Genomic DNA, 26,767 nt, shown 5'->3' with positions numbered 1-26,767 from the left:
AAAATGAGGTCTTGGGTAGTCATTTACGGTTCAAGTAGCAGTTTATATATTTATTATAATACACAATCTATATTGCCATTCAAAAATAAATTGTAATATTGTCAATTTGCACATGATCTGTCACTACCAAGAATCCCATTTACATACATAGTAAACATTTTGCATACTTTAACACCACTTTAAATTCTGACACTCCCATCTCTTCCCCCCTCAACCTGTGGAGATATGCTTATAGACTGTGTAAACGAACTTTTCCAACTATGCAACATTCAGGGACTACTACCTTTTTTGATAAACCATTTCACCCCTTTGTAGAAGTGCCTGGTGGGTGTAGCTCTGAACTGAATTTTTGTTTAAAATGATTTGTCATCAATTTCTTTGCTATGATTCCTGGTTTTCACTGCTTGATGTATTTCCTTCTGACCAGGAAAGAAGGAAAACAGGGTTTAGCATCTCTATCAGGTAAATCACATCAGGTACATTCCTGGTTTAGTATCCTGCACTGCTAATTTAGTTGTTTTCAGTATTATTTACATGTATAGGAAGTACTTGAAGTCTTCAGATTTCAACTGTAGAGAATAAAGAATTCAGCAAAGAGTCAGCCACCACACTTTTCTCTAGTTACTAGGAGCTTGTGTTTATACTCCAAATGCTATCTTGGGAGTTGAAATTAAATTTATGAGGCATTAACACCTTTTGTTAAAGGAACATGCTTTTTACTACTACCTCTTTTGACAAGAGTGCTTTTGTCTCCTGGTGCCTGAAAGACTAGAAAGCTTATGAGTAACAAAACCTGGCGTATTCCTCCATCCACTTATAAACACAGCTAGTGACAGCAAATGTAAGCATCCTTAGAGCAGGCAGACCTTAATACTGACCCACAACTGAAGGCTGGGCATCTGGGCTTGACTTTTAGAAGGGCTTGCAGAAGTCAGTGTACTGAAGTACTGCAGTGCGGTTACACACCAATGAAGTGTCCTATTTTGAGGAAAGAGATTCTAATCTATGAGAATTTAGTTTATTTTCCTACCAGCTGGATGGGTGCTTTGAACCAGCAAAAGCAGCATGTTTGCAACATGGCTTCATTTTTTTGATGCTTTAAGAGCTCTGAGAAGTGTAGGAAGAATATGTAGGAAGAAAAGTCCCCTGCCAGCTTCTTGTTTCCTGAAATTACGTTTCAACATAATCCTTACAGGAAAAACCCCACTTCAAATATGCAGCATTGTAGAACAGTGTAACAATCTGTAGTAGAGGTGGGAGTTCAGCACACTGAGATTTTTTTTAAAGCCTTAAAGAATTTCAAATGTTGAAGATACAAAGGAATCTTACCAACAGAGTGGATGCAGTTCCCCTCCCAGTGCTGCAGTAACAGGAACAGGGGCACCCTGTGCTGCCACACAATCTTGTGAGGATTCTCCCAACTGCACTCTCCAAGTTTGCCAAGCATGCCCCAAAGGCAGGATTTAAACAGTGACAGAAGGGCACTACCAAGAGCAAGCAAGGGAGAGGAGTCTTCATTCAAGTTCAGACCAAACAAGGCAGGCAGCTCCACTGGCAGTATTGTGTCATGGAGCAGTAACTCGAAGAAGTGTAATAAAAGCTTAACTTAAATGTATAGTTAAAAATCTGCATGTTACATCTGAATGAATCTTGAACTAACTCCTGAAATTCTGAAGTACTGTAATAAAAAAAACATGAAAAGGGACCCATGAATCAGTTGTAAAATAGCTAGTAGCAGCTTAGTTTAGTAAAGAAAATAAAATTACTTTTAAAGCCATTTCTTTGAATGAAGCCCATTAAAGCTCCAGCCAGGAAAGAATCAGTCCTCTTCAAAGAAGGAAGATCTTAGTGGTAGAATGAAACAAAGTATTGCTGCTGGTTTGTGACTAAATTTTTACATGAAGTTTTAGAGTGTTTAAATTTTTTTTAAACAAAACTCTACTGCCTTTACAAAGATAGCGTTGCCTCCTTTCTTTTTTCTTTTTATGGGACATTTCAAAATGAAAACATTTTCAAATGTTTTTTGAGGGAACGTTTTCAAACGCTAGAAATATATCTTGCCCTCAGGAGAAAGTTTCAAATAAGACATTATCAACAAATACCTGCTTTTAAAATATCCAAGATGGAGAGTAGCATAGAGTTGGTTCCCCAACAAATTTTATGTTGCAAAGATAATCATTCTAATACTGTGAAGAGTAGCCACAGGGTAACTCACTTTTTGAACCTGACACACAAAGCCTCACCTTCAAGTTGTACATAGCTTACGTAGGTACTTAAGAACCTTAGATCTGTCCTGGTAAAATCTCTTTGTAACAGAAAACAGATTATGTATCAACAAGTCATATTTTAATGTGAAGCTCACCATGGGAAGAACAGCTCTGCCTTTCCGAAAGGAATTCTTAACATGTACCTCAGCAACCAGCTGCTGTCAGTGGTCTGGGCAGCATTCCTCTTCACCACAGATCTACAGGCAGACCAGATGCACAACAAAGAAACCCTATTCTAGTAAGAAAACTTTGCAATTGTTTGTCTGAACCATATCTGCTTTTAATCGTGCTGTAGGATTATTCTAGCCTTTATCCCAAGAATTGCCTCAAACATTGGTAACGTAGTTAAGCATCTGATGACCATGAGCAGAAGACACTCTGTTCTTGCACATGACCTTTTAAGCTATTGAAGAACTTACACTGGACATTTCTGCTGTTTGAACTCTTCTGCCACTAGACAAATTAATGTGTAGATGGATTTTAAGCCAATACTTAAGAATGCTACTCATTACACTGCTGTGGTAAAAGCCATTAAGATATTAATGGTGTTAAGGCCTCTAGGACCAGAGCTAGCTCAGTCATTACAAACTTAGGACAACTGATACTGAAGTACAGCCACCTCCTCAGTACCAGAGGTGTGACTATAATAGCAGAATTAGAGACTGAGGTTGCAGAGTAGCTGCAGAGCAGCTCTTCAAGGTCACTCAGTTTTTGTTCAAGAACTTTAAATATGTAAACTTACAGTGTCAGACCATCCATTAGATTGCATGGAGGAGGAATAGTCAAGTAGAGCAAAGCACATGCATCTCAGTCTCTTGATGTCAGTCATGAAGACGCAATTCTAGCACCTGAACTAGTCTGGCACATATATTATGTACAGCTCTAAGTCGTGCTTCCTTTTCCTGTGAAGATACACCAGAGTTTAATTTACCTCTAGCACAGGTCATAGAATACTATTTGTAGCATGAACCATGATGGAAGATGAAGGACATGGCTGGAAATAAAACGGCTGCCAAAGCCAGAAACAAGATTGTGATTCTTCACTTGTTTACAACAGCAACACCTCACACAGGAGAACTGCTGCAGGACTGCCCAATTAACACATCTGAACACCTAAATTTGTTTCTGCAACAACAGTTCAAGTCACTGAGGCATTACACTGCAATTAAACCCAGTTTCTTATGGTGACTGAAATAAGACACTACTTCTCATAGTTGGAGTAGCCCATTCCCAGTCTGGTAATAGAGGAGCTGTTTGAAGTCAATAGTGACTGGCTCTAGCAAGTGCTACAGTACCTTGGTGACTGAAAAAAGCATTTGGAATATAGGAACATACATTGGACCTTGACAATGTTCAAGATGTATCAAAGAAAACAACATGGCCACTATGTAATACATTTTAGACACTTTCAGTAGATAACTAATTGACCAAGGTAAGGGGTAAGCTATGCAAGTTCAAGTAGATTCCATCTTTGGGGCAGCAATATCCAGTTTTTCAGCTCTTTTGCTTTGATCCTTGTCCAAAAGCTTTACACTCTGAGTACCAAGGCTTAAATAAGCTCTCAGCACTTCTTTCAAGTTTGCACTAAATAGCATTTAGCAACCTCAAAATCAGGGTGCTGATATCCAGCTTGTGCAACACCTTTTCCATTGTTTCTCCTCCCCAGCATGAGATATGATGTAAATTTAATTCAAAACAAAAGAAGTGGAAGTATTAACATGTACAAAAAGACATTTTCAAGGGAAAGCTATTGCAACAGGCCTTTCTTCCTATTATCATTAGCATCATCCTATCATAAGCACATAAGTACAGTGATGTGCACCCAAGACCATGAGTTTCAGCACACATGGCAGAGCCATTGTGCTGGAGCAGTTTGTAACTAAGATTATTAGTGGTATGAGAACCTAAAAAAAACCAAACCAAAAACAACAAAAAACCCCAACCTTTTAAACTTGTATTATTTAGTTTATATGAAAAAGACCATACAATTCCCATGGTACATCAAGACTATGAACTGGTATGCCAACTAACCTCTTTTTTAATATTTAAATTATAACAGTACAATAACTAGAAAAAGGTCAGTGCTTCAAGTGACAGGTTTTGCCACTTCAATTCCAATATTTTTCCAAAATAAAGATGCAATTAGATCTACACTTGAGCATCAGTAGTGCAATACAGTATTCTTTCCTGAATAAAGGAGCTGAGGTTTATCCACAATGAAAGCTTTAAATAAGGTAGATTGTTGCCATTTATATACCAATTCTGTATGTTTGATATAAAATATACTGGGAAAGCTTCAACTGACTTATACAATCTACATTTGGCTAAAGCTCCACATAAGCAGCATCAGTGGAAATGAACATCAGAGGTGTATTTAATATAGAACACTTTCAAAACTACTCATCAACAAATGACAGAAGTTTGGCTAAGAATAACTGAACATCTGAGGTGTGTGTACCAGACAAAAAGAATGGACCCTGTGGTTACTTGCACTATTTTAATTAAGTAAAAGAAATGCAACATTTAGTCCACTTCCATTTCTCCAGGGGGTTTGGTCTGCTGAGGGTTGTCCTTTGCTGGTTCAGGTTTTGTTTCAGTACCGCTCTGTCCATTCACTGGTCCGTTGTGTTCACCATTAGCTTTTGATTGCCCATCACTGGGAGGTTCTGTCTTCGGTTTGGGCTTGTATATAATGGGATTACAGAAGCCATCCAATTCCTAGTTGTGACAGAAGTGAGACAGCAAGGTCATTTGGTGGCACAGCAACTGCACTGAACTAGAATGTCTCTAATCTGTTTCTGGTTTATAATAGCCTGGAATTTAATTTTCAAGGGCTAGACTTATCAATTCTATTATGTCTAGAAACAAAGCCTTTCACTACCTAAGAACTTCTGATCTATTACAAACCTATATGGCAATCCATTCTGCAGAAAGCCAGCTGCTGTAACTCAGTATTTTAAAAAGGCTTATGCAGAGGTATGCTGTAAATCAACAGCCAGCACTGAAGACTGCTAGAACTGCTGCTCCCTCTGTATGAATCTTCTAATAGCTTTAAAATGTTTGCAGATGTAATATTCTACCTCAAATCTAGGCCAAAATCTGGTTCAAAAAAACCTTATTAGAATGCAACAATGATTTTTATGGTGGGTTTGTTTTTTTCTTTACCTTAGATTTTGCCAGTATTTCTGCCACTTTGACAATGGGATCCTGAGTTAGACTTAGCTTGTTCTGGGCATTCATTTTGCTGTTTAACCAATTCATAGCCTCATTAATGTATTTTTCAACTTTTTCCATCTCAGCAGGATCTAGGTGATCGTATTTTTCATCCTAGGAGAGATATTTGTATCATCAATTAATATATGTTGCATATGAAATTTCAGAAACACTGCTTAACAGCCATAACTTGAGAGATCCATTTCAAGTGCTCCAAGCCACCATGGAAAACATTATCTTTGATTTATGTTCTCATGCAGAAGCTGTGTTTGCTGCCAATGCAGAACAGTTTTCAAGTCCTCAGGAGTAGAGATACAACAGCCCTTCTTCTAAAGCAGTTTAAGAGTTAATCCTATAGGATTTCTTTTTAAACACAAAAAACTCTATAGCCAAACTGAAAGCACTTCTAATCCTTGATTCACTAAGTAATTTGTTTCTACCTTATTTTTGTATGCTTCTACTGCTTTCATAAGGAGCTGAATCTTCTTTCCCAGTTCATTTAGAACTTTTGGTCTCTCTTCATGTTCCATGCATCTTTCCTGAATAGGCTGTCCAAATTTCTGGAATAGTAAGCACAAAGATCTTTACAAAATATGTATTTCCTTTAGTCTGGTCTAAGAATAAAATGAGGAATGGGAAGGAAGGCTCCCTTTAACTTCTTTTCTCACCCTTTCAAGAGCTAAATCTTTGCATGTTGCTTTACTGCAATAACAACAACAACAAAAAATCGCAGAAGTGTAAACACAGGAGTAGTACATATCCTTACTAGGCTCAGTATTTTGCAGTTTTCTGCAAAAAGATCATTTGGAACAGAAACAAATCAAGATTTAATGGATGCTTTATTTTCAAACAGTTAATCTGAAAACTTCTAGTTTTATCCACTGTCTGTTTTTTCCTTCTCTTGAATACTGGTGATCAGATAGTTACTTGGACCTATACTGCTGTTTCCATCACTTATCCCTCTCACAAAGAAAATCTGACTTGAGAAAACAGCTGGAGCCCAAGTGCTAGAGACATACTTCAACTTACTACAAAGTAGCCAGTAATTCATCAGAACTCACATTTCCCCCATGAGACTATTAAATCTGAAGTATTTAAGGATTTGGTTTTTTTATCATTACTAATCAAATAATACAGTGGAAGATACTGTTAAAGCACTCTCAGTCTTCATCATTAGACATTAGACCCAAAAATTGGTTTCATGATACAGCTATAGAAGACCACTCAAAACAGAGCATATATTCCAGAGTGTAATTCTGATTTCCAGGAGTGCAGTAAAACTATTCAAAACTCTCCTTCGGACTGTAACAAGACAAAAATCCCACAGCAATTAAATATGTTGTCACTAGTGACAGCCTGCTTCATTTTAAGTTTTCAAATTAGCAGCACAAAATTCCTGTTAAATTCTACTTCTAGTTATAAATATAACCTTCATTTCATAACTAACATATATACAACCTGAACACCCACCTCTGAACACACGTAGACGATTTTTCTAGAAAGCAATTTAAAACCTTACTTTTAATTCCTGAAGCTTATCCATGTATACTTGTTTCGGCTGGTCCTCTCCGTCTTCATAAAGCCAATTTTCAGTGTCCTCCAACATCAAGGTCAGCTTGTTTGAATCCTACGAAGCAAGTTAGGGACACTCCAGTTCAGAAGTGAACATGTCAACAAGACTTCTCTCCCTGGCACACAACTTCATCCCTACTCAAAAAAGACTGTTTAATCACCTTAAAATACTCAAAGTGATAGTGAAGGAAAACAGTACTTAACAGACTTTAAAGCCAAGATTTTAGAGTGATAAGAGAGGCAAGGACATCCCTACTCCTGATTTGCAGGTGAAGTTTATCAGAGTTGTAAAATCAGTCCTGAAGCTACCTGAGACAGCCCACACACCTCTTAACATTCTTCCATATTATCCATTCATTTTCTTTTTATTCCTACCCACTCACACCACGTAGAAGCTTGTGGCCTGCTTTCCTATGCTGACCACAGGATTCTTATTTTCTCCCTGCGTCCCCAATCTTTCTTTGCCACTGAGGAACTTTTGAGTCAATAAAGAAGAACTCTGTATGCTTCCAAGTCATATGTCAGATTCCAGAGTAATTTGAACTTCACTTCTGTGATGTCAAGCCACCTCCTACTCCAAAACTAGTCCAAGAGACCTACGCAACCTCCACAGAACCAACACTCAAAACTTATAAATCCAAAGGAACTTTTTCCAACAGTTGAAACATATAGGTAAGCCTTACTTCTTCAGTGATAAATTTCTCAAAGACTCCACACAGCTTGTCTCTGAATTCATACACATATTCTTCAACAGCATTCTTAGCATCATTTCTTTCTTTCTCAAGCTTGTCTTGCATCATCATCTTTCCCTAGGGTGGAGAAAAGCTCATTGGAAACTCAAAGCATTTTAAGTGTCAAGCTCAGTCACTACACACTTGAAACTGTACAAGAGAACTTGGCAGAAGCCTGCTAATTCACAACTACTGATAAAAATTTTTACCTCTTAGCCATCTTCACTGCAAGCACAACCAGGAAGGGTAAGTTAAGTCTAGTAAAACTGAGTAATGTCACCAAAACCACCAACAAAACCAAATCCCCTTTATTTTAAGGGGAAACCCCCTAAGAATTCTAAATTAGTAAGTTGATGATTGCAAATTTTTTTTAGATAGGTTATTTACAGTGACATTGAGTGGTCATCTGTTTATGCTGCTTACCTCATTTTCTATATAGGAATTGATCAGATCTTGTCCCAGTTGCCTATAGAGGCTTGCCTGTATAGGGAGGTCAATACTCTTAACTTTTGTTTTAGCCTTTGGCTGGGATGGATCTTGCTTTTCTCCAGAAGCAGCCTATAAAAAGAGTGACACTACTAAGAAACTTCCAGAAATGAAAAGATTACTATGCTTATGCTCAAAAAAGAGAGACAAATGAAACTAGTTAAGACAGCTACAAATTAATCTTATGTAAAGTTAGCACCTAATTATTCCTCTGTATTCAAAATCACCATGACCTTAGTTTTGAACCAAACTGGTGAAACTTCTTTAAACATAAAAAGCTGTTAAGAAAACTTGTTCAGAAGCTAAAAGCACTACATATTATTCTTCACAATATTTCATAGGTATCCCTGAATTACATCTTCACTATAAAACTAGGCTGAATAACAGAAACCTGTTTGATTCTTAATCATATTATGTTGAAAATTAAAGTACTATGGTAGGATTCCTAACTTAACAATTTCAATATAAGAACATGTATCTCTCTATATATGAAAATATGTACTTCTGTAAATACAGTCCTCTGTTTTGGAACTAGTAAAACCAATGAGTGTGAGAATACTAGGCAAAAAATGTCTTATCAATAGTGAATACAAACTTTTGTTTCAGTTCCAGCATTTTCAGTTTCCTCATCTGCTTGGTTCTGCTGTTCAGCTTGATTTTTTTGCACACCTTCTTCTTGATCAATCTGCATTTTATCCTAGAGAGAGGGTTACATAACTGATTTGCAAAGGTTTGCAGTAAGATTTAAGACTGATGGCAATTACAGTAGATCACAGACAATATATGAACTTCAGAAATCAATCCTAAAAAATTTTAATTCATCATGTTTGAACAGGTGTTTTATGTAGTACTTGTACTTCTATCTTGCGAAATAAATGAAAATTCTACTCATCCTCTTGATATTGCTATCCCATCCCCATTACATAATTACATTACACATCAGTTGAAGTTAGAAATAAATACATATAAAATGTAAGCAAAGAACATTCCAGAAACACATCAGCAACACAGGCAATAACTATAGGTTCTCTATGGAACAGCCAGAACTCCAACTTATTTGACCTAAACTTCTACAGTTTGCAATCCAAAGCAGAAGTAATTTAATCACTGTCATTATTACCTGCCTCTGTCTCACAGGACAGTGGGACTAATAAAAATTAGGTTCTTTAGTAGTAGCCTCTTAAGAGTACATGGCCAAGTACACTGCCTCCTTGCCACCCAAAATAATGAAAGCTTCACTTATCTGTAAATTTATCCTAAATTGATCACTTATGACTTATTCTAAATTTAAAAATCTGAAAGACAGCACTAATTACTAGTGCTCATCATCACTAATTACTAGTGCTCATCACTTGGTTTAAGTAATACAACTCCCTGTCATCACTGAAAGACACTTAACAGTCATGGGTAAGGTCTGAAGTTTTCAGGATGACTAATACTTGGACAACCAGAGCACTGATAACTAAGAAGCTGCAGAGAAAGTCTGAAAGGTCCAAAATTGCTTCTGTTACAAGAAATTAAGATTTCTGGATTCATAAAACTATATATTTATGAAAATAATTTACTGTTAGTTCCGCAAAATACAAAAAATGTAATATAAGGATTTCAAACTCTAGCACAGGGCCACAGTTGCAGTTTGAAGTGAAAAATTTTACAAAATGTAAGTTTTGTCACTTCAGAGTGGAAAAAAAAATCTAAAACCTAATTCACTGTTCTTACTGTTCACACAGAAAAGCCAACAACTGGAAGGAACTGTTTTACCTACAGGGAAATAGCTAGAGAGGGGAAAATAATATACATATACACCACAAACCTCCTCCTCAGAGTCAAGGGGATCATCCTCAATACTGAAAGGTAATTGCTGACAAGCACCATTGCAAAACAGAAGATAAGTTAGATGAATGGAGTACTACAAATGCAAAACCTGAGGAGGGAAGCAGTTACTCTTGTACTAACGCCCAGTGAACTCCACATGCAGTTTGCCTCAGATTAAATGCCAGCTCTATCACTTCCAACCCTTTTCCAGTTGATTACAAACATCAGATACAGAGCACTTGCCCACAAGGAACTGCATCATATTTAGTATTTCAAATATGCTCACATTCCTGGAAAGCAGTATAGTATTAAAGGAGTTGCTTATTATATTGATTATGTAATGCTAGTTATGTAACCACTTGCTCTAATTCCTGTAGTATATTGAACTAAAGTGGGAAAACCTACTAAGGACAAACTTTAGAAGAAAGGCTGCTGAGGCCACCATATACAAACAAATACCATGTATTTTTTACTCATTGAAAACATACTGTCTGAGGAACAACAAACTTTAAGACTAATCTGTCAACAGATCTCATTAAATATGCTGCCATTTGCTAGCAACACCAGATTGTTACTAAGAGAGATGGTAAAGAACAATGACAAAAAAACACCAAACTCACAACAAAAACCAACCAACCAAAAAATTACACTTAATTCTTTAGAATCTGGTTTTACATTCTTTTTGCTTGGTGCCACAGTTCACCAGTATTTTAACAATAAACATGAAGAAACATGTTACGTAACTGAAGAAGTAATTTAAGGGTAGAGGAGCAGTAACTCTCAAAAGCTAAACACTATGATTTAATCTGCCATTATTGGCTCTCTTATCAGAATTATGGTGTACACATTTACCATTTTACATACCAGCTCTTCATCTCTGCCTTGGTTCTTACTTGATGATTCAGTGTCCATGGGAGTGTCATGATCCCCCTCTATGTTCTGCTTCTCTATTACGGAAGCATTAGCCACGCTGAAAAGGCCATGGATGTTGACACGCACTTTCACCTTCACTTTGGAATTTTCACCATCATGTTGGGGACCAACATTTTGAATAGTGAAACGCCCTTGAAAACAAAGATGACTTTAACTGCTGTCCCAAAAGAGTCATGAAAGAGGGATATCCCCTCACCACCAAACACATTCCCTGAATAGCAAACTTGGTTTAACTTGAACTACTTGAAAACTTTCTACTTAGTTATCAATCCTACAATGTAAGCTGCAGGTAGATAAACTAAAACCTGGTTCCCCAGTTCACTGATAATTAGTAACAAGGTTTTGCTTCAGCTGTATTTCATAAAAAAAGGAAAATACTACTTTACAAGGTATTCTACTTTGCTGCCTTCTGTAACCATCACACTAGAGAAACTACTGGGATTCATCTCAAGTAGTTTCTTTTGTCCATGTAACTCAAACTTCACACTGAAAAATAAATCAACGGAGACTTTTGAAACATGAATTTGATAACATGGCTGCACTACCCTTTCTGGAGTATGAACAATGCTTATCAAGGCTTCTGGAAGTAGTTAAGTCAATACTTTTGTTGTGCAACTTGCTGGAAATTTGAGTGGAGATGATGCAGACTGTGCAGATGTAAAGGAGAATGTTTTTCATGAAGACCACAGACGTCCTGCACAGACAGCTAAATAGATGGCACCAAGTTTATATCTGATTGAGAAACCAGTAAATAAAATTATGAATTAAAGACTTTAAGGAGTATATTAATATTTCAAGTAAGGCAGCATTAGCTACTGAGACAGTTTTTCATACCATTTAATTCTTTAGACTCTACTACAGATGTGTAATAGGAGGACATGCCTATCTTTTACATTCTCAGATTAACAGAAAGAGACATGACAGATAGCACTAGGTAAGTTATCTGTCCAGACAGGTAACAGCTTCTTTGATCCAATTTCTTTGAAAAATCCAGGCTAGCAGTCACATAAGATCTTCATCAGTTTTAAAGAGATTGAAAAAAACAGACAACAGAGCACTAAAACCCATTTGTACCTACTTGTTTTAAAGCATTCAGAAACTGTAGAGATAAGACTCAAGAAAGCAGAATTCTTTTTTTAGGAACTGTCCAACAAAGATGTCAATACTGTTTGATCACTACATTTAAACCAAGAAGACTGTGCTGAGCCTTTCTAAAGAAACAAAGCTTTTCTATAAGCCAGGAAATATGAAGTAATATCTCTTAGAAGAAAGGAGAACCACTCTTCACAATATCAACAGGAGCTGAGTATGGGGTTTCTATTTACATTTCCTTACCTATTCTGGAATCAGGATAAGGCACTTCATGTGGATGGGTATAATAAGCTTCCAGGTCAAAAGGCTCTTTCTTGTGAAAAGTAATTACTTTTGAGAATGGAGCAGCATGGTTCTTACTGAAGACTTCACACTCCCTAAAGCAGTAAAATATTAAGTAAGGTTGAACCTCTGAGCATAACTTAATGGATCACGAAAATCAAGGTATGTTACTGATCAGCAGCCGTGCTAACCTAACAGCTGAGTAATTTAATTTAAGTCATTTTAGGACAACATGTGGAGGTTGGAGGCCTCTCGGTCTCAAAGCTGGACTCTACATTAAGTATTACACTTACCAAAAATTAAGCAATTTCACCACAACATTTCTTAAATGTATTTCCAATTATTAAGCAGTAATTGGAAATCAAAAGGTATAATGCAAAAAAAATTTTAAAACTGTTCAAGTGGATGACAGCTTCAAAGCCTGAGGGCTGTTTTTCCCCACAGCTCAACATTTTTCTTGTTATACAAACACACACTTCATAGCAGGCACTAAGAACTGTACCAACTTACCCTGTTCCTTCTTCATACGATGATTTCCATCTTAACGTTATAGAGTAAGGAACAACATCTGTGATGGAAAACTCACGCACTTTAAAAGCTGGGGAAAGAATTGCACACTACAAAAAAAAAGAAAAAGACCAAGATTTTATTATATCCATGTAGCCAAATAAATAGCAACTACAGGAATTAATACTTAAGTGCTAAGAGGCTACAAATCATATAGGTCATATAGAGATCCTGCTTATCATAGAATTTTTTAACAGAAACTTCCTACAGTTAATTGAACTGAAAGACTTAAGTAATAGGTGGTACTTCCCCTGTGATATTCAGTGAAGATACTCAGCAAAGCTTCCAAATGACTACATGAAAATGGGACAGCACAATTTGGGTCATCAAATTCAAACGTCTCTAACAAGACACAGCAACAAATTAATGAATGTAACAGAATAATTTCTGACATGGACCCTGTCACCAACTATTGAAAGAAGCACAATACCAAAGTTTTATTTCAATAACTATACCTGCAAGGCACAGCCTCTTGCAACAGCTTCATCAGCATTTAGCGTGGTGCTTATTTCTTTACAGAAAAAGTTAGAGATCTGTTCCTTCACTGCTGGAATTCTAGTAGCTCCACCTACTATTTCTATACTGTAGATATCTTCACGCTGAAGTTCTAGAAAAGAGAGTGCATGGTCTTAAGTTATCATCAAGGTATCAAAAGCTGTCTTTGAACAACTAAGCAAAGGCAGAAAAGGTAAGAGTCCTCTTATAATCCCGACACAAGCACCGAATATGTTTAACAGCTGACAAGATCTTTCTAACACTCTGTCCCTCCTGCAGGCTACAAAGTTTTCTAGTTGCATAAACCTGGAAAATGCAGAAGCCAAGCATCAACGAGAACAGCAGTTCTTTGAAATGTGCTGTCCATGTGCATTCCCTTTCTGGTGTGCATAAACCCAAACGTGTGAAAGTGGGTCGTCTTTAGCAGCCCTACCCTACTGACGGTATCTCACATCGCCTGAACAAGAACAAGAAAACGAACCCTAAATATACCTCACTTTATGTCTGCCTTAGTTTTGGTTGCCAAAAAAGTAAAGCAAAACCTTTAGCTAAATATATCTAATGAACAGTAGACTGTACTTGCAGGTTAACTTTTTATTTCTGAATTCAAGGTATGTGTATAAATCATCTCAAACTACTATCAGTCCTTGAACAGCTCTGCTCAGCATTACTCAGGTTTTTGATTCCTGTATTAGCTATCTAGGCAAGTCACAAGAGAAGTAGAATTCTTCCCTTTCTTTTAGATGAAGATGCTGGAATTAGAGGTAAAACCTCTTCCTGTGAAAGTCTTTATTCTCTCCTTTATATTACATTAGGCAAAGAAAAACAAAAAACCAACTTGTTATTTGCACATGCTTCAGGTAGTTTATTTTAAGAATATACTGCTAACTTCTCAGGTCAGTGAAGACATGTATGTATTACATGGAACAGGCTGCCCAGAAGGCTGCAGTAAAGAATATTTTTTCTCCATCATCCTTTTTGTTTGGTTGTTCTGTGTTTCTTAAAAAAATTCAGAATGCCAGCCTTTGCCATGACACAGGGTGAATGAGTCAATAACCAAGGTTGCAGTGTGGCATGTGCACTAAATGAGGCAGGAAGGGGATCATGCAGACATGACAAGCATATGAATGGAACTTACATTTAACTTTTCAGTATTTAGCTTTGCAATTCTAATAAATACAAAAATATATTAAAAATATAATCATTAGGAGATCGAGGACAACTGGATTATTAGCAGTACCTAAAAATGAACTCCTACTTACTTGCTTGATCCATGGCTGCTCTTAAAGGAGGCTCCACTCTGGCCAGAAGGGCAGCACACAATTGCTCAAACTGAGCTCTGCAGGACAGGGAGAGTGTTCATGTTACAAGGCAGCTTAGGGACCACACTCCCCTGCACCTCAGTGAGAACAGCATGCAGTACCTGTTCATCTTACTGGAGACATCAAGGTCATTCATGAAGCACTCAATATTGAGTGGAAGGTCAGAAGCATTTGCACTCATAAGCTTCTTGAGTTTTTCACATTCCTGGTACAATCGCAGCAGCGCTCGGGCATTCTCTTTTACATTCAGTTTGTATTTTGTCCTAAATTCTTCAGAGAAGTAGTCTACCAAAGCCTCATCAAAATTCCTACCACCTACAAAAGGGTCAAAAGTAGTAGCCAAGACCTGACAGAAGTGAAAGAAAAAGATTAGAACGACAATGTTTGTTCTGTGTCATTTACTCAACACAGCAAAACTTGCTATCATCTTCCACACGACATCAGATGACTTTTTTTTCTACCAAAGCCAAGTTCACAAAAGCATTCAGTTCACAGATAAAAGTCTCCAAGCCAGGATGTGAAGACTGTTCAGTTTTACCTTGCATTCTATTGGATTTAAGACTTTGAACTTGGGAAAAAAACCCCAGCATCATGGAGCAAACTCTGGCATTTCAAGAATTTCCCATGACTAAGTCAGTTGCCCAACTACAGTGCTTATGAGAGTACATGAGTATGCAAACATATCAGTGATGTAACATGGCACAAAAACTGCAGAGTGCTCAATTATGAAGCACTTTTCAAAACACACTTTAGGATACTTCACTTCTGCATTTTTACAAAAACTGACTTGCTGAAATAGCCAAGCATGGTTCTTCCACATTTAAAATTTCACCCTCTAAAAAGTATTTGCTATAGATATTTAAAAAATAATTTTTCCAAAGAGCAGTGTTTTGAATATTAAATACTTCAGGCATATGGAATTTTACTGCGTGACTTAAAAGATTACCTTCAGTTTTCCCTTGTTAAAAGCACAGATGGTAACTTGATATGCAGAATGCCCCATATCTACAAAGACCACATTTCTTGGCTTCTCTTCCAAGGCTGGCAGATCTTGCTTGTATATTCCATAGGCTAATGCAACTGAAAAACACCAACTCATGGAAGTAAAGGACAAGCCATAGACAGATATGAAGTGTGCATTAAAAGCACTACCAAGAGACAGACACTACCCATGTCTACCCTTACTAAACACCTCCATTAATTGCTCATATGTTGAAAACATATTGAAAACACATTTTTCATTGACAAGAGTGGAGATGTCAAGTGAAGGTTTAACACTACTGTGAAATTGCACAGATAAAGCCTCATGCTCACACCTCTCCTTTGAAATGCTTTACTTTCAGTATTTTTTTACCTCTGCAAATTCAAGCATATCTGAGAAATAAAAAAAAAAAGTGTTTTGGAAGACTAGTTTACATGAATCTAAGATTTCACTATCAGCACTCATTTGGAAAGTTGTTGAGACTTTCTAAAAGCAAAGAGAACTTAAATCAAGAAAAATAAAAGTTACTGACTTAAACAGCTCCAACTTTAGTTCTCATGAAGTGTTAAGTATTTCTATGGCCAACCCTAACCAGAAGAGGGAAGTTACTTTATAGAAAAGGTTGTGCCATTGCTACAGCTGACAGGACTGCCACAAGTTTAAACTGTCATTACCCCACACGCTCAAGTTGACTTGAATATCTGAAAAGTCATACAATTCAAGTTGTTTGTAAATACAATCAGGAAATCCACTTTGGAAAAGCTCCATAGAAATGCAGTTTATGTAGAAGTAGCTCAAAGCATACACATTAAATAGTTAAAAATGAAAAATCTTTGGATTATACTTTAAAGGTTCCCTTCAATGTGCATCACTTCAACTAAGTATTTGCTTATGATGAAAGTATTTCTCTAATACTTCCATGACTTTAATTTTTATTCCAGTATACCCATCTTCTAGCAAGCTGGCAAGAAAAACAAAAGACCCTACTACACACCCACATTATTTACCATGATATTCCAGATGCATCTGATAATACAGTACTATACCACTATTTAATATAGCAATTGAGAATTTAAGTCAGGTGCACACCCCAGCTGGATCATGAAGGGATTCTGAAGGTAGTTCAGGCCTTTCTGATACAGCTGTAGGTCCATGGTACAGCAGAGAAGTAAGCACAAATCTCAACTTTATTTCCAAAGCTATTCCCCCGTGGCACCGTGTTCAAGTTAGCAAACTCCAACTCCTACCACACCTCTTCAGTGCTGCACACCAACCCACTGCTGTGCTTCCAGTTCCCAAGCTGGGTTGGGCAGTATCAGCCCAGATAGCTCTTTCCCAAGCTCCTAATTGTGTAACAGCAGGATGTCATCACCCTCACATTCAAGAGCCTATATGGGTTTAAAAGGGAAAGAAAAAAACTTTCTGCCCTTTACCTGCTGTAGTTTCATTCATCAGCTTCAGACAATTTAATCCTGCAATCTGTGCAGCTGCCATTACAGATCTCCTTTCAGCATCAGTGAAGAAACTAGGGACCTGTTTCCAAAAACAATAACATAGGGTATTATGGAATACAGAATCTTTAATTTAAATTAGTCAGACTTGCCCATTAAGCTACCCTATAAATGTCACTGCCACAAATACTGTTACAAACTAGCTGCAAATTAATAAGGCAGTCTGAATAAAATAGGTAGGTGATTCATTTTAGTTCGTATTTTAATTAAAATTTCAAAATATGACAGAAATAAAGTGGTATCCAGGGTTGTTTTAAATAAAGCAGATTTAAGCACCAAAGGAAACAAACAAACAAACCCTGAACTCTCAGATTCTTCTGATGAGTCTGATCTTAAAATCACTACCAGTTACTGAAAACAATTGTGCAGGACAAAGTCAACACAATTAATATTCACACACAGCCCAAAAGTAAGTTACAGGCAGAAACACTGAGGTGAGCTGGAACTAAACCTGAACCTGTATCCATTTTTCAGGTATCACCTCCACCACAGTGCCAGCTTACAGTGAGCTACAACACGCATTGCCACCAAAAATAGCAAAAGCACAATCAGAGTTCATTTAGAAACTGGATGCCATCAGCTGGCACATCTTCAGCTCCAGTCAGAACCACATTCATAGTGTTTTGTTGGCTGCCACTGTGGTGTATTGCCAAGGATCCCTGTGTACATGGGAGGTGCTCTCCAAATGTCTTTATATACCACAACAAGGCAAAGAAGAACATCAAAGTGGATTTCTAACAGCTAAAGTACATGACTTTCCAGTTCCTACATCTCTGATAGATGCAATGTCTCTGCAATCCTTCATGCCCAGACTTCCCACCAGAGCCAGAAAACAAAAACCATGTGAAAAGCAGACAGAAGCATTTGTATCAGGAACAGAACCTCCTCGTGGGTAAGGACACCAGCTAAAAAAAGAACGCAGGCAAAAGACAAAAGACCTTTTCAAACAAGTAGTTTGGGCTTCTCAAATTGTCAGTATGACCCTCAGAGAGTTCAGGCAACTCTCGACTGCACTACAACAGGGCTCAACTATGTAAAAACAGAGAAATTTAACATGACTTTGGGAAGGTTCTTTGGAATCAAGGAGGATATGCTTACACATAGGACAGCTTCCATTTACAACAGGAACTACAGTAATCAGGAATACTGTATGCAGCCCTTGGAGATGGGCAGTTTGGATCAGCTTAAGCAACATGTTCTTTCTGAAAACACACTCTTGATTTAACAAACTTTTCATCTTCTCTCACGCAATTCCCAAAGTATTCTCATTTGGAAAACTTTTAACAAAGGCCTATTTTTTGGGATACGATTTCTATCCACCACTTACATCTCTTACCACTGCACCATGGCATAACTGGTCCTGGCTTACATAAAACTGTCTATAGATTGCAGTAAATATATTACCACTTACCGAAATCACACAGTCTGCCACTGGTTTCTTCAAAGCACTTTCTGAAGTCTCTTTCAGTTTGGCCAGTAACATTCCTGTAATCTGTTCAACTGCAAAGAGTCTCTCTTCATCAAGGTATCTCACCTGAAACAGAGAATTGTGATTCCATAATCAATCATCTCAACTCTTAAGATGTGTAAGTTTGACATAATTTGTAATGTTGAGAATGGAGACTCAAGTTTAATACCAGACTCTACACACAAATAACTCCATACCAACTGATGCTACAGATCTGTGCTACCTACAACAAATCTTAAAGCAGTTCAGCTGAAAATTGCTTTGTGGGAAACTTTACACCTCAGTTACCTCAAGGAGCTATTCACAATGATAAAGTATTTCTGTTGCTCATGATTTTTTTTTAATTTAAAAAACAACAACATAATACATATAGGATCACTGTGTCCTAACGTAAGTTGAAATTAAAGTGTTTTGGAGCAAACCCAAGGTGCATTTGCTTCCTGCAAGGGTCACTCAAGGACATGAGGCAGGGAAGCTGCAAACAAGGCAATTATAACAGTCCTGCCCTGCTCAGGAAACACATCTGAATCCTCAGCCTTCAGGTTCTGTGAGGTTCTGTGTCCTGAATTCCTGATAGGCTACTGTCTCTCTAGTAATCCCAAGCACTCCTGTGCAGAGAAAACCAGAAGGATCAGCAGCAGCTGTGTTTACACTTGCAATTAGGGTGATATGAGCAGGTGTACAAGAACAAAACCCACTCTATGTTATGAAGCCCTGTCAAAAAGCAACTCAAAGTTTATTGAGGATGACAGAGAAATCTGCTTAAAAAGTGCACTTCTGATCCAAACTAAAATGCTAAAAGATAAACACATTCAGAAATTGAAGCCAGAAAGCCTGAACTCTGAGAAAAGCACTTTCCAGCCATTTAGTTTGGAAGCACACTAAAAATAACTTGTTCAAATTTCATTTTCAAAGCATTACCTTGCTTTCCTGAAACTTGGTCTCTGCATGTCTAAGACCTAAACTCAGATGAAAATCAATAATCACACACTGTAATTTTTTCAATGTATTTGAACACATTAAAGGTAAATCTAATAGGGGGAGGTGAAAAGCTGCTAATGGAAAGTACTATGGAAAGCAAATACAATTGATGAGAAACCTCAATGGACATGTTGGGGAAAGTACAGGACTTGAGAAACAGGAATATATTTAGAGCCCTCTTAAGGAAAATGTAAGTCTATTCATGAAGGAAGTGACAAAGGTCTGAATCTACCAACTAAAGATACTCTGCCCAAAGCCATAACTCACCTTTACTCCTACAGAGCCATTTGGCATCTTCTGAAGTTCATAGGGAAGTTTGGCCCTCTCAGCTTGTATGTAAGGATCTTCAAATGCTCTTCCATGCAGTTTTTTGAAACCATGTACTGCATTTTTTACATTTGTGACAATCTGTGGAAAAGATATTTTAGTTAACCGTGCCATGTAGGCTACAGAGGCCCATGAAGAAAGGTCATGTTATGCTGACCTTAATGCACACACTGACCCATGTCAGGTCCTACACATTCACTGGAAAGCAATGTGTGTGGAGAGAGAAAGAATCATCTATTTTTTTTAATCCGTGGCCTCCATGAAAAAAATTCAAATTTATTCTCTCTAATACTCATTAGCTTGCTGCCATCAATTTTCACTGTGCTTTTTACTTTAGAGGAACTTTCTGATACAGTATGCAATATTTGAGATCATGCATTGTTGCAATGGCTGTCTGTAAGAATAAATGAAGTTGTTACCTACTTTAACCTTAAATGAACTTTCAACAAATGAACACATTTCACTTCCTTTGAAGTTCTCTTCTAATTTAGATCTCAACTGGACATAAAGCTTCCTCGCACTTATTCTCTCATCAGTGTTTCAACCCAGTTATTTAAGGGCATCTTTTTAAGCAAAACAAGGGCCAGAACAAACAAATCCCAACAAATGCAGTATTTGAGCTATCGGAAAAAACTACTCCGGGGTAATCTTGCCCAAGATGAACTAGTTTACAGTATAAACAACAAAATTCCCAGCTGGGAAGAATACTGACAGGACACTTTATCAGCAGCAAAATTCAGGGGCTGAGATCAGATAAAAAGTGTAAAGTGCTCAGAATGAAAGCAATACAGCCTCTGTATTTACTGTCTGCTCACGTTACATCAGGAGGGTTCTACTGCCTTCACACCTGCCAGGTGAACTTCCAAATTTACACAATCTAAGGGGAAGGAAGTCCTCAACATGCTAACATGTGCATCAATGCAAAGAAAGGGAGCAAGAATTTGAATTTGTAGATCTGAATTTTGAATTTGTAGATTCATACTGGCTATTACTATCTTTTCCATGTTTGTTTTGTTTGGTTTTTTTTTTCACTCAAACAGAGGTTTTCTTAGGTTGCAAGTGAATTTACTGAGGATCAGACAGATTTCACTTCTGTTCAAAGCTCAAAAGTGAGATAGAACATAACTAAAATGCATTCACTTCACATTAGAAGCAACAACCAGTATCTCTTTCAAACTATTCAACTTCAGTTTCAGCTTTTCCAAAGCATAACCACAGTATAGCTCCCCAGCCCCAGTGGAGATTTAATTATGACCTCTATTCTTGCTGTTTTAAGTGAGAAAATAATGTTATTTTACTGGGGAACAAACAAGGTTTTCTGTTTCTTCTGGGTTTTTTCCCACCCTGTATAACAAAACAATGCAGAAATACTGTTAGAACTGTAATACAGGGAATACATTATTGAAACAGTAATTACTACTGCAAAATGTATACTTATTACAGAAAATTCACTTCAAAATGGAAAATTATCAACTTTATTAATTACTTCTCTTTTGACAGTTCAACAGGAGGTAAGTCTAGTAAGTAATAATAAAGTTTGTGATCCATTTACCTGACTCTTTGCTGCATTCCCAATGGCTCGTGTCTTTGATCCTAAAGATATACATGCTCTAAGTAAAAACAGAAAAAAATAATCAGCTTTAAAAGAAAACATCATAAAATATTTCCACAGTACTTCAAAACATTCACAAAAATTCATGTAGCAGAACATCAATGTGACGTTTAACAGCATTACTGAATGAAGGACCAGAACTTGAAATGGAATTCTAATTATTCTTTGCAAATTAGTTTAGAAACTGGAAGTAACTTCAATTGTTGTCATTATAATTGCATTTAGGGAATTTTGTGAATGCTTTCATATTCTACAGATCTTATTGTGAAGGAAAAGCATGAATAGTCACTTTTAGGTCACAGCTAATTGTGACAAGAAGCCCATGACATTTAATTTAAAAACCTGAACTTTTCCAGTCATGTTTTCTTGACTCAGCAACCCTTGAGTCTGATGGGAGGACATTCACACTCTAAGAGCCCTTAGAAATAATCCTAAAACAACTGCAGAAAAACCAAGAAAATCTAAGCCCAGGGGAGCTTAACAGCCCACAAGCTGTTGAGCACTTCTGTAACTGAGGACTACCAGGTACATGCTGCAAACAGGCAAAAGGGGACACATCTTGAAACAGCTCCCAGGGCTTTGGAAGCTCTAATGCAGTCCACAGCCCCTTGCTGCTTCTTGTCTCACCACTGAACACCAAAGGCTGCCCCAGGTCCCAGTCACCATTTGGTCCCCCTCACCACCACCTTTGGAAATGGCTGTTTTTTTTCTTGAAGTCATTATCACCATACCTTGACATTACAGATTTCACATAGAACTCTTCCCCAAAAGGGAATGAATCTGGTTAAAACCCTTCAGGTGTAAGTAGCAGATACAAACCAGATTTCATACAGTTCAAATGTAATTGTTTAATGAATGTATAAAGGTCATTATAGCAGATTGTTTCCTGCCTCCTCTCCATCCATCACTACAAGGGCACTGTAATTTGGTAGTATCCTCTAGCAACCTCTTCTCTGTGACATCACATTGAACATGCAAAAACCTCCAGAATTCACTGGTGCAAACAAGACAAGGCATTTCCCTACATTTTCAGATGCAGTTCAGATTTCACAAACAGCTTTTACCATTTTTAACATCACAACACTACAGTTCCTAAGCATACCTGGAGATAATTAATGAAGGTCAGACAAAAGAGAACTTTATAAAGTAAATGGTTTACAAAGTAATGCTATTGTATGACAGCTTTTCAGTGCAGGAATCTGACTCTGCTGACAGAATTACTGACACACACCCCATGCAGAGCATGAAGCATCAAGTCAGAAGCTACCTGATCCACTGTAACTCCTGTCATGGTTTACTTCCATTACTCACTTCCAGCACAGAGGGATGGATGGTTTCTTCCTCCCTTGGCTGGGAAGCAGCAATTTCAAAAAATAAATATGCTCTCTTTGGCTCCAAACACTTGCAGTATCCAAGACAGCCCTCTAGGAAAAACATTCACCCTAAGGATACTGAATTTCTTCCCCCAACACTACTGTCAGCTTGCTTTGAGGAAAGCTATAGAGCAATACACAGACATTACTAAAGGTAGCAACTCTTTTCACCAGAAGGCCATTTCAATCCAATCCCTGCATTGTTTCGAAGAACATGCTGCCTCATGGTCTTTAATTACAGTATGTGATCATACTAATCACATGTGATCTGAAAAAAGTTCCTAAAAGTAATGAGCTATCAGCAATTGGCTGTTTTTCCACAAAAATCACAGTGGTGAAGGAGAGCATTGGAAGGGCCATTTGCCATGAGTTTAACGTGCCAGGGGCACTGTAAACATGTACAACAGACTGGCTGGAGTTGCCAGTTCAAAAAAGGCCAAGTGTCAGTTAACTTCCAAAGAGATGCAAGGGCCAAAAGCCTTAGAATATACAAGTTCTACTGAAATGGATGGCTTAATGGCAAAGTCGTTTTCCTTTCTTTCTAAAAATATTTGTACTAAACCTTCCAAGATGATACACATCTCACAAACAGTAACAATCCCAAGCATTAGATTACAGGACGTACATTTAAGGCAAATAGTAACAAAGGACCACCTGAATGTAAGAACTGGGACACTGGATTTATGACTTAAGAATGCTGTGTTAAACTGTGGTAATACAAATCTTCCCTAAGTCTACACTGCTTTTGTCTGTAGACTGAAGTAACCCTTAGAGTAAAGCAGTGCTGCTCACAGCAGTATGGCACAGGTATGTGAGCCAGCTCCAAAGCTGGAATCTGGCTGCACTGATAAACCTTGCCCACGATGAATGCAGCCAGGACTGCCCTACCTTTAGGCCCTATCCTAGGATCTTTACATGGCTTAATAACAGCACACTGCACGTGAAAGGGGTTACTGGCTTGTCCAGGTATTTTTACACAGTGCTATACAGACGCAGCAAACATTAACTTTATTATTTTTGGGAGTAAGTCACAAGTATTTAGGACATCTCCAATCCATGTTAACCATTAGGTAACTTAAGTATCTGAATGACGTAAGCACCTGTGTAGGAACATTTAAATGAGGAATTCATTTACTGTGTTGCTTTATGCAATAAGAAGAAAAGTGCCCACATCACTTGCATCCTGCCTAAAGCTTTAGCTAGTACGGTAAACTTATATAACAGTAATAAACTTGTAACATTTCTATTGACCTACCTTTGGTTTGCCTCAAGACAAGAGCATGAGAGTGTTCCTCAAGTTCTTGTGTGTTACTACATTTTGAGACAGAGAAGGCCAAGGAAAACGTCACCTGAAGTGAGACAGCTACTGTCTTTAAATTGTATGTGTACTCCAGATGCTATAATTGACAACTTGAACTTCTTTCATAATCACTTTGCAAGTATCTTGGAAGTAATCAGACATTAACGTGAAAAATATTAACTGTAAGGAAGCTTTCCTACAAAGAACACACTTCAAAATCAGCTAATGGGAAGCACTCGTCATCATAAGGGAGAAGGAAAGTGCAGCTGCCTGAGGGTTTTTTGGGCAACAACTTAATGGGATTCCTTGCACTCAATTTGAGAAGTCCCTGAATTTCAGTTCTCATAAATGGTGCACAAGGATAACGACTTCTTCAGAGCTAAGGTGACAAATACATTTTTCTAGAGTAAAAGGAGTTTTAAAGAGTATTTCCATTAAACAGAAACTATGCATTTTGGTGCTCAATTTCTTTGCACTTCTAAAAAACAACTTTTTAGAAAGCAAACCAACACCTACATTTCTCCGAGATCGAAAGGACAGTAATGCTGAAGTTACTACAACCTCACACAGCAGAAACAGCTTTCTCTGTTGGCTACAAAGTCCTTTTAGAAATGGAAGCGCCATCCAACCCATTTTTCTAAGTATTACAAGAATTCCTGAATTCTCCTTGAAAATTATGGACAGAATAGAGCTGTGAAAATCCTAGACGTATCCCATAGAAACAGAGGAGCAAAATCTCCACCTACTCTTGCGTATCCCATCATCACAGACGCTGCCCACTTTGCCCCCCCGCGTCTTCCTCTCCAGACCTCGGTATTTCACGGCCAGCAGATGCGGTGCAAGTAAGAACAGGTTTAAGGAGAGGAAACTCATCATGCCACTTCCCTGTTTCCCTGGTGAATCAACCTCCTCCTCCCTAGTCTCGCCACCACTCTATCATATAATTGTTTGTTAATGAAAACGCTTCCAACCCTGGCAGCCGTTCCAGAGTTGGGGAAACACATGCACTCCGCGCAGATCTTTAGTTACCCAAAACCAAAGCGTGACAAGGGCAGAAATAAATGTCCATTGTGTCTCTGGAGCTGTGCGGCACATCCACCAGCACAGCGCGGGATTTCAAGGACACGCAGAGCCAAGACGCGGGGCACACAGACGGACACACGAGTGTTTCCCGGGCAACCTCCAGCCTCGGCACATGCAGCGCTGCGCCTGTTCCCGGGAAGGGGCACGTACCCGGCTCCCGCCGCGGGGGCTGGAGCGCCCAGGGGGACCACGCGGGGAGCGCCACGGGGCGCGGGGGGCACGTGGCCCCGCGGGGACATGCGGGGCTGCCCCGGGCGGGCGGAGCAGCAGCGCCGGGTTCCGGGAGCGCAGGTACTCACGGGGTGCAGCGGTCGCTGTACTCGTTGGCGATGGTCTCGATGCCGCCGCTCCGCGCCACGCCGATGTAGCAGTTGAGAAAGCCGAGGTCAATGCCCACCACAGACATGACTGCGCCCAGAGCTGCCCGCGCCGCCGCGGCTCCGCTGGGACTGATACTGGGACTGGGACCTGCCCCGGCTCCGCTCCCGCCGCTCCCCACTGCGGACCGGCGGCACCAACCGGCAGCAGCCCCGCCGTGCGCAAGCGCCGCCGGCAGGGAGCACGCCCGGCCCCGCCGCTGCCTCGGCTCTTTCCGGCAGCGCTCGGGCGGCTCTGCCCTTCCAGAAGGATCTGGAAGTGGAGGGAGGCGGGCAAAGGAGGTGGGAGCGGCGCCGCCCGAAGTACCTCCCCGCCCCGCGTCAGCGCGACAAGATGGGACCGCCCCGCCCGCCCTTAAAGGGAGCGCGGGGACACCGCCAGGGCGCGGGCTGGGTGTCACAGGGCCCGAGTTAATGAGATTTAACAACCCACAGCAATTAGTGCCGGGCGGTGATTGGGGTCATTAATGCAGCCGTGACGGGAGCGAGTTACTAGAGAGCTGCCTGAGAAGCGGGACAGACCCTTGGCTCCTGGAGCAGGTGGTGGCCTGGGAAACCCTAAGGCCCAAGGTGCAGGATTAGCCCTGTGTTGGAAAGCCAAGTTAGGCATTGAAAATGGAGCCAAGACGGCTTGTGTCCAAAACAGAGGTGGGGATGGCACCTGGTGCTAGGGATCGGCAAGGAGTTCAGACTCTCGATTCCACCCACTGCCAGCACATATGGAAGACTGTCCTTGATTTGTGTCAATGTATTCCTAGAAACACCTCATCTGTCTTCCTTTCCTAGAAAGAAAAAAAAAAGAAAAGACATCTTGAGCCCCAGGTATCTTACCCCAGGTTTTATGGGTGTAATTTTGAATGTTTGGGGACTGAAACTACTAAACAAACTTACAGACTAGAAAAGCTTTGTTAAGTATTTATTGGCTTTTAAAAATGGCATCTCAGTTTCATAGAGCACTGTGACATCTTTGTGACACAG

The 26,767-nt window shown here is 38.9% G+C and overlaps 1 protein-coding gene across 3 annotated transcripts; it reads right to left on the bottom strand.

Moving 5' to 3' along the window:
- Positions 1–4,207: 4,207 nt before the first annotated feature.
- Positions 4,208–26,039, bottom strand: HSPA4L (heat shock protein family A (Hsp70) member 4 like). 3 transcript variants are annotated; one of them, XM_071555563.1, is made up of 20 exons: positions 25,712–26,039; positions 21,597–21,654; positions 19,985–20,125; positions 18,680–18,802; positions 17,191–17,290; positions 15,722–15,855; positions 14,877–15,121; positions 14,716–14,792; positions 13,414–13,565; positions 12,902–13,008; positions 12,353–12,486; positions 10,949–11,148; positions 10,083–10,130; positions 8,865–8,966; positions 8,207–8,341; positions 7,736–7,861; positions 7,000–7,107; positions 5,921–6,040; positions 5,433–5,594; positions 4,208–4,985 (listed from the first exon to the last, which is right to left on the bottom strand). In XM_071555563.1, the coding sequence occupies exons 1-20, from the start codon at positions 25,816–25,818 to the stop codon at positions 4,791–4,793; spliced, it is 2,574 nt and encodes an 857-aa protein (XP_071411664.1). In that variant the 5' UTR covers positions 25,819–26,039; the 3' UTR covers positions 4,208–4,790. The 3 variants fall into 3 exon arrangements, with proteins under 3 accessions (XP_071411664.1, XP_071411665.1, XP_071411666.1); XM_071555564.1 differs by lacking the exon at positions 10,083–10,130 and having other exon boundaries at positions 10,937–11,148; XM_071555565.1 differs by lacking the exon at positions 10,083–10,130 and having other exon boundaries at positions 25,712–26,038.
- Positions 26,040–26,767: the final 728 nt, after the last annotated feature.

The sequence above is a fragment of the Pithys albifrons genome, chromosome 5 (genome assembly GCF_047495875.1).
Source record: "Pithys albifrons albifrons isolate INPA30051 chromosome 5, PitAlb_v1, whole genome shotgun sequence".
Taxonomy (NCBI): domain Eukaryota; kingdom Metazoa; phylum Chordata; class Aves; order Passeriformes; family Thamnophilidae; genus Pithys; species Pithys albifrons.
The sequence above is the reverse complement of the archived record's forward strand: the minus strand, read 5'-3'. Positions and strand labels throughout refer to the sequence as shown.